General features: G+C 39.3%; 1 protein-coding gene across 3 annotated transcripts in view; it reads right to left on the bottom strand.

The window, feature by feature from the left end:
- Nucleotides 1–12,263, bottom strand: part of Lig4 (DNA ligase 4) — a 35,790-nt gene that overhangs the window by 19,893 nt on the left and 3,634 nt on the right. For 2 of the 3 annotated variants that reach the window (XM_070002629.1, XM_070002630.1), the window contains one exon: nucleotides 8,544–12,241. In XM_070002629.1, the coding sequence (XP_069858730.1) occupies nucleotides 9,470–12,205 (2,736 nt within the window). In that variant the 5' untranslated portion in view covers nucleotides 12,206–12,241 and the 3' untranslated portion in view covers nucleotides 8,544–9,469. Of the gene's footprint in view, nucleotides 1–1,309; nucleotides 1,486–8,543; nucleotides 12,242–12,263 lie in introns of those variants that run through there. The other variant, XR_011367883.1, reaches the window with a different exon arrangement.

Below are 12,263 nucleotides of genomic sequence, written 5' to 3'. Positions count from 1 at the left end.
TTATATAAAATGTACTTTCAGCTTCATGTGGTGGTGGCACGGCCTGTAATTCCAGCTGCTCTGGGAAAGGGGGAAGAAGGATCTTGGTCTGAGTCTATCTGAAAGTGGGAGATATTCCAGGCTCAAGTAGACAAACCAGCAAGCACTCCAAAGAACTAACAAAACGGAATTCTACATTTTACTATGTGTGTTACATATGCATGTCAACATGAAAGCATATTTTTTTTTCCTATTCTTTTCTTCTTGGTGCTAAAAAGTTCTGCTTATAACAACAACTTGACAGTGATCGAAGTGTATAAATAATAGACAATAATAGAAACTATTATTATTGGAAAAGGAAGAATACAGGTATGGGGAATATGTTCCCTTTAGATTTAACCACAGGCCAAATAGTTTAGAAGAGACTTCCCACAATGAAGTAAAGAATGTTCCTTGCCATTGCATAAACTCACTTTGCTTCTAAAGAAGCCACTATACTTGTGCTTCTCAGGGCTCACTGTGCTGATGAATCTCTGGGACTCTGTTAGAATACTGCTTCTGATGTGGGGGGTTGTGGGGAACCAAGGAGACTCCTTTCTAACCATCTCCCCAGTGAGGCTGCTGATACCGGACCACATCAAGAGGCCAGCAGTTAAAGCCACATTCCCAGGCTATCACAAATGAGAACATCTGTGCCTGTGAATTATGCGATCTGATGACCCCAGGTTGCATCTTAGATATATGTGCATTGCTTAATTATACTTTGAAACAGTATGTTGACCCAGTTACAATGTAGATTCATTTTTGTAAAAGAAGTTATTAATGATATTGTTATACCTTTTCCAGAACTGGTCTAAAATAGAACTGGTCCAAAATAGGGATTTCTAGTTATCTTTTGTTGTAGAACAACAAAAGTTGTTTGTTCCAAACACTTAGTGGCTTTAAACAAAAAAAAAATCATTCTATTTCAAAAATAGAGAGGGAAAGATACAGAGGTTAACATCAAACCATTAATATATCCCAATGACTTTTAAAGAGAGTGAGAGTGCACTGTCTCTATCAGTACCAGCACAGAACCAGGGAACAGGCCCTGGACACTGAGCATTCCACAACCCAGGCCCGAAGCCCCAAAGATTCTGTTAAAGTACTGAGATTTACTCCTAGTTGAAGAGGATGGAGACATGGATGATGGACACACTCACACCTTCAGTGTACCAACTGCCGGTCATGGCACTTATACTGTGTGATCTGGCAGTGTTTCACCAGGCTTTTTCACTGCCAATCATCTGGAGACACTGGCTGTTGATCTCTCAGAGGTCACCTGGCTTACCTTGTAGTGGGGGCTTCAGCTTCTCCTCCTTGCTAGTGCCACCAGGGCTGGAGATGGAACTCTCCTAGTTTTCCCTGTCACTTTTCTGTTTTTTCCAGCTCTTATCTTGTAGTTCTCAGAGTTCAGTCCTCAGTTTTTGCTCTTCCTGAAGGAATCATCTTCTCACATTTGTTCTCCTGGGTTTGGAGAGAATAGGGAACACAAGTTGAGTTTCCCTGGCCAAACATCAAGCTTTTACTGGGAATGAATGTCAGCAATGTGAACACTGAGCTGATCTCAACTTGCAATGTTTTGTGGGAATCTGGCACTGCTGTGACTGATGTTTCAACAGGGACACCAAGTTCACGTGGATCCCAGTAGTTGCCAGCCAACATTTTATCCATATTATACTCAGTTCATTAAAGAGAGCACTACTGGCATTTTGCCAGAACACAATAGATAATACATAGGCAAATCCACCTTAGTTTTTGTGTTTGTTCTTACAGACCAGGTATAACAAACCAAGAGCTATCTTGAAACTTAAAAACATTCATACTATCCAAGTATGAAATGAAATTCACAAGATAGGATTTACACTTCATATATAAAGGGGGGGGGGAATCAGGGTCTTCAGGGGATTCTTTAGTTTTGTAAATTATGTTATTATATTCCTGTTACCCAAACAATTATGGTATCACTGTGGTTCATGGGCTAGAGAAGGGCAGTTCAAAAATATAAATAGCTGAAATTTATTTCTCTGAATTACTTTATTTCTCCATAATCACTGAAACTTGTTACCTACTTCTTGTACATACAACAGTATTGAAAGTTAGAAGAAATTTGTTCTAATATAGCAAATTGATAGTTTTCCTGATCATAGTGAGCCTTTTGCATTTGTGTACAGTCCTAGTCCTGGTATCTAACATTGGCTTAGGTCCCTGGTCCTTATTTTTCTCATTATAAATGTTCCAACTTACCAAAAATAATTCGGTATTGTTCAGGACTTTGAGGCTTGGCTGTGTAGGAGAACAGGAAGGATCTCAGCTTAGGTCTCCAGAAAACTAATTAATACTCAGTAGCACTGACATAGGACTTCACATCTTCAAAGGACACTGCAAACACTAATTAACCCACATACTGACCCTTTTAAAGACAAGCAAGCAGGGATTAGCATGTTTTATGGATGGAAAGCTGAGTTGTAATACAGCTGTGAACACGCATGGCCCAGGGCTTATCCACAGCTATGAGCTGTCTTTCCCATTACATTCTAGAGGCTTCTAGAACATTATATATAGAGGCTTCTATACCATTAACATTTTAGTAGGTAATTACTTATTATATGTGACTTCTGTGCTTCAAGAGGTACGTAGCAGAACTCACATTTTTAGCCAGATTCCAATAACAGCACCTTGGGCTTTACCAGCAGAAAGTTCCCAGATGTTGTCATCCCGGGGAGAAAAAATCCTCTTCACAGGCGACAAGAAAGACAAAAGGATTGGGAATGCCATCACGAGGTTTCCTTTTATGAATAAATTTCTCTCCAATTCATCTTCTTTTGCTACTTTAATTACTAGGATATCTGCTGATTGTTTCCTTATACCTTCTGCAAAAAATTACTGGTACAGTACTATCGTTCTAACACACACACATATACACTTCATCCTATAAGCAACTCAATAAAATAGACACTCTAATTATGCTAATGCATAGAGAAAAGTTACATGGGTTGCCTGAGCAGACTCCCAATTCTAAACTCAAACTCATTTAAATAGAGTTTTCACCAATGGACGCAGTTCAGTTTGCATCTTCTGGTACTCATTACCTGAATTATGAAATGGTAACCCCTCTGTACAACACCTTAGTAATAACAATAAAATTACATTATAGTAATAATAATAAAATTATATTTAAATAAAAATAAAAGTAATCTGTAGAATTGTATACCCGTTATTCATAATACATTCAATAGACATAAGATCCATTGAAACAGGAAATGCCCATATAGAATTATTTATATTGTCCAAGAGATAAACCAAAAAGTTAATTTAGATAAACATTAACAATGCTGAAAATTACAAGGAACACAAAAATTCAAAGTTTCCCAGAAGGTAGATTGAAAAGGTTTCATGACTAGGGTGTTAGAATAACTATGAGGATAAAGATTATGTAAAACCTGTGACTTAGAGATTAATTTGATTTAGAAATATAAGAAACTAATGAAACAGACACTAATGAAAGGTAGTCTAGGTATAAAGAACAGGAAACTAAGGGAATTTGAAAAGGTGAGGTGTATGGAGGAAATCAGTTGGGTAGACTTGCTAAGCACCAAGAAGTTAGAAGGAAAAATTAGTTCAAGATCATTTTCAAATGAATTACTATTAAAACCATGTTTTCAATCCCAGAAGTTCTGTCCACTCATCCCCATATACAAAATAAAGAGACATGGTAAAGGACAGAGAAAGGGACTTGTTATGTGCCAATTTTAAGAGCACTTAGGTACAACTTTGGTTGCCTCCAGGAATGTGCACATTCACCTTAGGTCATAAAGGAAGAACTACCAGGGAATTGGGGTGAGCTGAGGAGGTTAAAAGTCTCACATCACAAGTGTAGCCAGGTGGACCATTACAGTCTCTCAATCTGTATCTCTGGATAGGCTCTAGAGTAAGTTGGCATGCCTACACTTTAGGAGAGCTAGAACTAGTCAGTCATTGTTGGCTGGCAGGTAGTATGTAGTGTTAGTTGTTCTCACTGGGGTAATTTTGCCTTTTGCCACAAGATTATAAAAAGATGGCATTTCTTGTCATTTTGTCACAGATGCCTATGGGTGGTAGATCCTATCCTCCCTGCAGTCCAAGGGGATTGATTGCAAAGTGACTGCAGGATGGAATGGCTCGTCATAGACACAGTTACAAAGCAAGGAGATCTAAGATGTCTGCCCTTTACCCTTTCAGTTGATTCATGGGCCCAGCAAGACCAGTTTTAAGTTACTTCTTTGATTATCTGTTTTGGATTTTATTCCCTTAGGCCTTAGCAAATACAGAAGGAAAAAAAGGAGGCCTTATTTAATGTCTCTTATGTGTTACAGACTGCTGTCTACCTTGGCAAACATAACCTTATTCAGCCATTAAAGGTTTCAAGATCAGAGCACGTGTTGAGGTGCACATGATGTGTCTGTCTGCATCTGGTAGCTCAACTGAGACAGCTTGCATCTCCCTGTTCTTAAGCTTTTGGCTTACAGCTATGGGACCCGTGACAGCTCCCCAAATCAGTGTGTCTGCCAGATTTCCATGACTATAACAAATGCCTGAGATAAAAAACTTGCAAAGAGGAAAAAGTTTATTTTGGATCACATTTTGGAGGCTCTAGGCCATGATTGGTTAGCTCAATGGCTATGGATTGTGGTTAACTCAGCACATTGGAGTAGGAGTGGTAGAGAACACTGTCCTATATCATGAGCTAAGGAGAGAGGGAGCCAATAATCGTCTTTAAAAACATATTCCACAGACCTAGAGATGTCTCAATAGGTCCTATTTTAAAGGTCCACACCTCCTAGTAGTACCACTATCAATCAAGTCCTTAGTGCACAGTTCTTCAGTCAAGATCCAAATGGTAACAACAGGGTGAGAGGAGAATGAGGTGAAGAGAGGAGGTGGGGAGAGTGGCAGGAAGAGGAGACAAGAAAAGAGAGAGAAAAAGAGAGACTGGGTATGTCTGGTCATGAGGGATTTATAATGTAATCATGAGCAACATTCTATCACCTCTCTCATAGTTGATCAAAAGGAAGGAAACCTCAGATCTGCCTATTTCCAAATTAAGGGATTTCTACAGGAAACATGGGGAGCCAGAGAGCATAGGATCCAAGTTAAAAAATATTTACTATAAGCCAGGATCGATAACACAATCTGTATGTAATCTCAGCACTCAGGAGTCAGTGGTAGGAGAATGATGAGATTGTGGTTGGCCAGATGTATATACAATAACACCCTGTTCAAAAAAACAAAACAAAATCTGCCCAGTCTGCCCATTGATTGCTAATGATATATTCCTAACTGTATATTACACTGTTAAGTTAAACTACTCTCCCCAAAGTAAGGAACCTAAAGTTTCATAGGAGCCCTCTTCACCTAGACCCAAGACAAAGCCTAAGTGTGAAGCAGCTACTCCAACTGTCTGACTTTCCAAGAAACTATTCTCAGTCTGAAGAAATCAATGGGGTTTCTCATTACAGTTTAAAGTCGTCAGGGATACAGGACAGGGTAGAGCTCTTCATAAAGCTGTTGCCCCATTTTCTAGCAAAAACCCATGGCCTGGGCAAATAAGAGCAGGTTGCTATGGCATATTATTCCTGCATAGTCATGACTGATCGTGACAGCACAGACAAGGTGTCTGCTTGCTTTGAGCTTCCATTCTCATGGAGGAAATAGTGCTTCAGGGAAAAAAAACAAGGCAGAGTAAAAGGATAGTAAGTGCTGGTGGTGTAGGTGTGGTGCTTGAGCAGGGCTGGAGAGATAACAGGAAGGACAGTGTAGGGTAAATGGAGCCAGCCAAGCTTCTCTTGGAAAGCTTTAGGCCTGCACATCCCAATGACTGGGACACAGCTGGCTCAGCACATCCATGCAACCTAGTCATGTACGCATGCGCTACCTTAAGTAGCGTGTAGCCTTGAGACTGGGCCTTGCCTGGCCATCCTTGGCCAAATACCACTTTGTCTAGCAGGTACCAGTGAGGGATAGAAAGCAATGGGATCACTGTTGGACAGTGAGCTGCTGCTTGGGGTTAGAACGTGAACCTTGGACAGAATGAAGCTGGTGCTGCTGAGTGTGAGTTGATGCCAGAATGGCCAGCTAACAATGTGCCACTTGTTACGTTGAGGCCTGATGTTACTGTTGTGGTGAATCTATAGACAAGAACGTTTTACATAACTATGACCTCCATCCCCACCTTGCCTGGCATCTGTCTGTGGCCTGACTAAGTCAAAGGACAACCAGAGAAAAGAACCATTAGTAACATAGCAAGTCAGAGTACTGGGCAATGTACAGTCACGTCTCAGGCTGCAGAAGTTACTAAGGCAATGTAGCTGTTGTTCTGTCCCTGGATTCAGGCCACTGCATCCAAAAGCCAGAAAGTTCTAGGTCTCACGTAAGAAACAATTCAAGTATAGACTTAGGCAAGAGCTGGTTTATTAATACAAAGCAAAAGTGTGGGCAGACTCAAAAAAAGAACTACCCTGGGGGTCCCCAAACCCTCACACTTCATTGAGTCTGCAGACACAGTTGTTCCTAAGAAAACCGGGTTATAGGTAAGTGCTGGTGGCTCACACCTGTCATCCTAGAGTCTCAGGAGGCTGAGATCTGAGGATCCTAGTTTGAAGCCAGCCTGGGCAGGAAAGTCCATGACTCTCTTCTCCAATTAACCACCAAAAAACTGCAAGTGGAGCCATGGCTCAAAATGGTAGAGCACTAGCCTTGAGCACTAAAGCTCAGGGACAGAGCCCAGGGCATGAGTTCAAGCCCCATGACTAACCAAGAAAAAGAAAGAAAGAAAAGAAGAAAAAAGAAAATTGTTATGTCAGTAACCTCTAAAGTCATCAACTCTTCCCTTCTGAAATGTGGGGCTGGGGGTTTGTGCTTTGTTGGTCCCACCAGGGCTGTCATTTCCCATGGGCTATGAAGATTGCAGGTCATTAAGTTCCTGCTGTATTTCACAATTTGTTCTATTACTATTGGTGGGGCAGGATTTGATAGCTTTTAGTCAACACCCAAGCCATCTGTCTCAGCCATCTCAGTTAGGGAAGAATTTCCTAACTCCAGGAGAGCAACACAACTTCACTGGCATCCTTGAAAGTAAAGTTCTGTTCTTCTAGAGAAGGAAACACAGTACAGTAAGAACACAAGGAAGACCATTTAAGTCAGTCTTCAACAATGGAGTAAGTGGCACATGAGAGTTGTCACAGGTGGCAAAAGGCCACATACTGAATGAAGCTCTAACGTAAATGACTATGTGGTAGAGGTGAGAATACAGGATAAGGTAAGGACAATTAGGATTGTTTGCTTGAAAAGCTTACATTACATAGTAAGAAGAGTAGAAGAGCATATGATTCAATTCTGTTATCTAAAGTGTGCAGATGACAACACAGGACCACTTTAAAATAATATAGAGAAAAAAATCAGGAAAGATGGATCACCGATAACTGTTCAAACTGGATGGAACATACAGTTTCGTCTCTCCTTTTATATGTATTTTCTTTAATAAATTTTACAAGTGGACCCGTCAATAAGCAACTTAACTGCAAACATGAGGGAGACAAGAGAAATCAAGAAAGCCATTTTTAAAAGGTTTTTCAGTGTATATCAAGGTAACTGAAAAAAAAGGATAACTTTGAACAAGTAGTTATTTCTTCTAAGAAATAAGAGGACTTGTGTACATAGACTACAGAAAAGATTTGTCACACTGGTTCATAGGAAAAGTGGGTATAGTCTGGCGATGTAACCTACAAGTTGAACAGTAATGGGTTAACAAGGCATGTTATAGTAATTCAAGAGCATATTGGGTGATGATGCACTTAGTGACCTGTAAATATTCTGGCCACTTATTGAAAAATAATTAAAATAAGTAATACTGGCTAACTTTATGACCATCTGTTACCCTGAATGGTGGTTTTGCACTTACTAAGGGCAACTTAAAATGACAGTACTACTAACTTTGTGGTAAAATTATGGATTTTTCACCCATTATACTCATTTGTATATTGTAGTTTTCCCAATAAGGACAAAAATATACAAAGTGAAAGTCTTACTAAAGCTCATTTAGTAATGTGAAATGCAAGGACCTCAAAAGGTATTTGATTTAGGCCAATTAAAAAGCAAACCTACAAGCTGGACATGGGGGTACAGACCTGTAATCCTAGACCTAGGAGGATGGCAGTTAAAGGCTAGCCTGGGCAGTATGTGAAAACTCTTCTCAACCAGTAAAAAGTTGGGTATGGTGGTTCCCTCTGTTAATTCAGCTAAATATATAATTCAGCATAAATATAAAGATTGTGGTTAAGGCCAGCTCTAGAATAAAGATGAGATCCTTTCTCAAAAATAATCAGAGCCAAACATGTTCAGTTGGTAGAACACCAGACTAACAAGCAAATATTTGAGTTCAAATGTGCATTAACACCATGATCGAATGAAGTCAATGTTATAAAATAAGGCAAACATAAGCATAGGTTATTTTAATAATATATTAAATATTTTATTTAAATATAGCAAACATCTTTCTATTATTCCAATAAAACTGCAAATTACTTGCAAACAATCTATGTACAATAAGCACCTCGGATACCAAATTCCCCTCTTTGAGGGCTAGCATGAAAGCACATTTTCAACATATGCTGCATCTCAAGTTTGATTCACAAATCCACAAATCAAGATACACTATACATTGTACACATCGACATTAAGTAGCCTATTCATAAAAGCCAATAAGATTATGTCACTATGACACCCACTCAATGGATTGTATCAAGGAAAATCACTCTGAGTACTATTCATAATGCAGTATAAATTCACATAAAACACTCCAAGATATCCTATTGTAGGAAAAGAATTAAATGTGATCTAATTTTTAAAAATCAGTTGGGTTTTAAGTATTTAAACTATTATGTCTCATTCAAGTTAAGACAAAAATATGACCAAGAATTATTTATTAGTGTTTGTCTTTGATTTTATAAATGTTTTCAACATTTCCCATTCACAGGAGGTATTTATCTTCAAGTAAAAAGACATTGTTGCAGGCCCAATTGTAAGTCTTATGCCCATTTTTGTATAATACTCTCATTAGCCAAAAATCTATCAAAAATTTTAATTGAGTAGAAAAGTTTGCTTAACTCAATACTTTCAATGACACTAAAACCCTCTAAATGTATTTTTTAAATATCTGAGTCAAAAATTTAGATTCTTTAAATTATGCGATTTTTTTGGATAAAAATCCTAAGTACTGATACTGCTAAGAGAATTTCTAGGCTTTGGGTCATTCAGTTCCTTTTCTGTTTTAAAAGGTGAAATTAATGTTTCTTTATATGTAAAAGCACTTTTTAAGTCCTGATTTTCAAAGGCAAAAATGAAATACTGCTTAATGCTTTGCATTCACCCTTGTGGAAAGTCTCAGATCCAAAGCTTTCCTCAGAAGCCAGCTCTAAATCAAATACAGATTTTCCTCTTGCAATTCACCCTGGTCTAATGAATCAGTTACCCAACTTTCTTTTAAGATTTTAAACTTTTTCTTAAAAGTTCTTCTGAAAGCTTTAAATTTTCCAACACGACTTTGGTCCTGTCCAACAATCACAAGAGACACCCCTTCAGCTAAACAGGAAACAACTTTTGCCCCATAAAATTGAAGTTCTAGGGCGGTAATAGCTAATTTTGTTCCCCTGATTTTGGTATTCAAGTCATTAATGACCCCATACAAGTCCATATAAACAGTGTGGTGCCGAAACATGGCCATAGGAGAGCCATCCCATGAGTAACGGTATTCCAAATCAGCAATCACAGATGTCATTTCTTCTGGAGTCTGTTCACTAGAATTCTTTATTCCTGAAAACACTTCCTGCAGGTGATTCAAATCTGTATCAACAAAATAACTATCACCATAGCAATCGTATTCACGAGCAAAATGCTGTTTTGTTGAGGGACACATGTGAATCATAAAGCGAGGTTGCCAGGGGACACAGCTTTTGGTCTTAAAACACTCCAATAGCCACGCAGGCTTGACAACATCATGTTTATCTGAAGAAATAATGTTCTTCACCCTGATGTTCTCAGACCCTGCAATTACGCAGTAAGTGTCTGGTCCTGGATTCTGTACTATGTAACCGCCCAGTTCTGCAATTCTGCTCTCTAGCTCTGGCTTTGGATGTTGGTCTGTTCCACTCATAACACAAAACTCAACATCTTCAAATACATTAGAAACTTTGCTTACATTAGATAGGTTGGGTGCTTTTAAGTGTTCGATAATGCCAATAACCTTCTTCATCTTTGGGGCAGCTTTCCGCTTTTTTTCTCGAGGCTCATCATTTTCACTTACATAGAGGTGTTTCGATGCGAGCTTTCCGGATGCTTTCCCTCTAAGTTGTTCTAAGTCACCCAGCGTCATGCATTCGTGCCACTCTTTGTCCTCTCTTATCTTCTCAATTCGGGGAAAACGCAGTGTGCAATCAGTTTTATACATTTCACTGGGGACGATCTCTGCTGCCTTAACCTGAACGATGACAGAATTACATGGTTCAATGTATACTTCTGGCTTCTCTGTGCCACATAAAATGCTACTTGGTGGGGTTTTCTTTGAGAAAGGTTTCCAATGTTTGGCCAATTTCAGACCCAGATCATACAGTTCTTTCATGGTGTACCCTGAGCCAATACGACAGAGGCTGTGAAACACTGAGGGTTTCTCCCCAGGAGGGGGCTTCTCTGCTACAGCGCACAAAAAGTGAGACATCATTCCACCCCGAGCACCTTTTCCCCAGTAGCCTCCCACAATTAAGATGTCCAACTCATCCATTAGGCCTGTGATATATTCCGGTTTAATTTTCAACCATCCTTCACCTCTTTTGTCTGGCTTATAAATAGACAGAGGGTGTTTGATCATGATCCCCTCTTCTCTTTTATCTATTGCTTCATTCAATGCATCAACTACTTCATTCTTAGTATGAGCCTGTCTTTTCTGCACTATTTCTATTCTTCCTTGTACTGGTGTAAAAGTACTGCTAAGAATCTCATACCTCTTTCTTAGGGTCTCACGTCCTAGCTTTTTATTATTAACCATCAATACATCAAAAACACAGTAACAAGTTTGCAGGTCAGAATCTTCTACCATTCTTTTAATATCAAACTTAATTCCCTTCTGCATAAACGTCTGTGTGTTGGGGTTGTAGGCCATCATTTCACCATCAAGGATACAGACTTGTATGTCGGGTCTGAATGCACCATGAATGAAAGGGGTAAGAGAACCTTCCCTCGGAGAAGCACCAAACTGCTGAGTGTAGTCAAACCCATTTCGGGAGAAGTACTGGTACACATCTCCATCTTTGTGCATCTGCATACGCTCTCCATCCAGCTTTGTCTCAATGTAGAAGCCCTGGTTTTTCATGTCCTTCTCAATGCGTTCAATGTCTGCAATGGCGGCTAGCATTGGTTTAAAGGCAGAAAACAAAGTGATAGAAATATCACTGAGCCCCACTGAGGGATCATGCAGTTGCCTACAGACTTTTTCCAGATCTGTGGTCACATTGTGCAACTCAACAGCATCATTATGGAAAATCGAAAATATAGTTTGCTGACTAATACCAAGCTTTAAGTCCTTGACAATCATTCGGATGAGCCACTTTTGCTCAAGCGCTGAGCTCTGGGTTATCAGCTGAAGCAGACTCTTTTTTATTAAGTCTTTCCTTTTGTCAGAATTACTACTGGCAATGGAGTCCAAAAGTTTGTTTACCTGTTGTATAGTCAAACTTCCTTTCTGTAAGCATCTTGGCTTTAGTACAAAGTACGCAATCATTGCAAAGTCTCCAGCATCGCTCCGAGCTCCAGTGGGTGTTCTGTAATTCAGGAGTTTGAGGGCATCTTTCCCATCTTTTGGTAAATTAAGCAATTCAATATAAAGCTTAGCAAGCATTGTTTCTTTGATTCCATACGCCATTCTTTCTCTCTCTAGCTGAGGAAGAATAAGTCTCATTGCTGGGTAAAATGAGTCTGTAACGTCTTTTTTGTTCTTATGGAGGGCATCATGAAATTTTCTCCATGAATCCAAAAATTCCCTGAAGTGTCTGATTTTTTCTTCACGACCTTTACTTTTCTGTATTCGTTCTAAAGTTGAGCATAAATCCGCAAAGGGAACATGAGCTGCAACTGTCTGTAAAGTGTGTGATGCAGCCATGGAGGCAGTTAGGAGTGAGTAAATCCTTGGGTTTAACTAGTAAAGCAGAGAGAGAGTG

The sequence above is a fragment of the Dipodomys merriami genome, unplaced genomic scaffold, assembly GCF_024711535.1.
Source record: "Dipodomys merriami isolate MVZ:Mamm:240054 unplaced genomic scaffold, mDipMer1.0.p SCAF_6, whole genome shotgun sequence".
In the NCBI taxonomy this organism is placed as follows: Eukaryota; Metazoa; Chordata; class Mammalia; order Rodentia; family Heteromyidae; genus Dipodomys; species Dipodomys merriami.
This window is presented reverse-complemented; position numbering and strand designations above follow the sequence as displayed.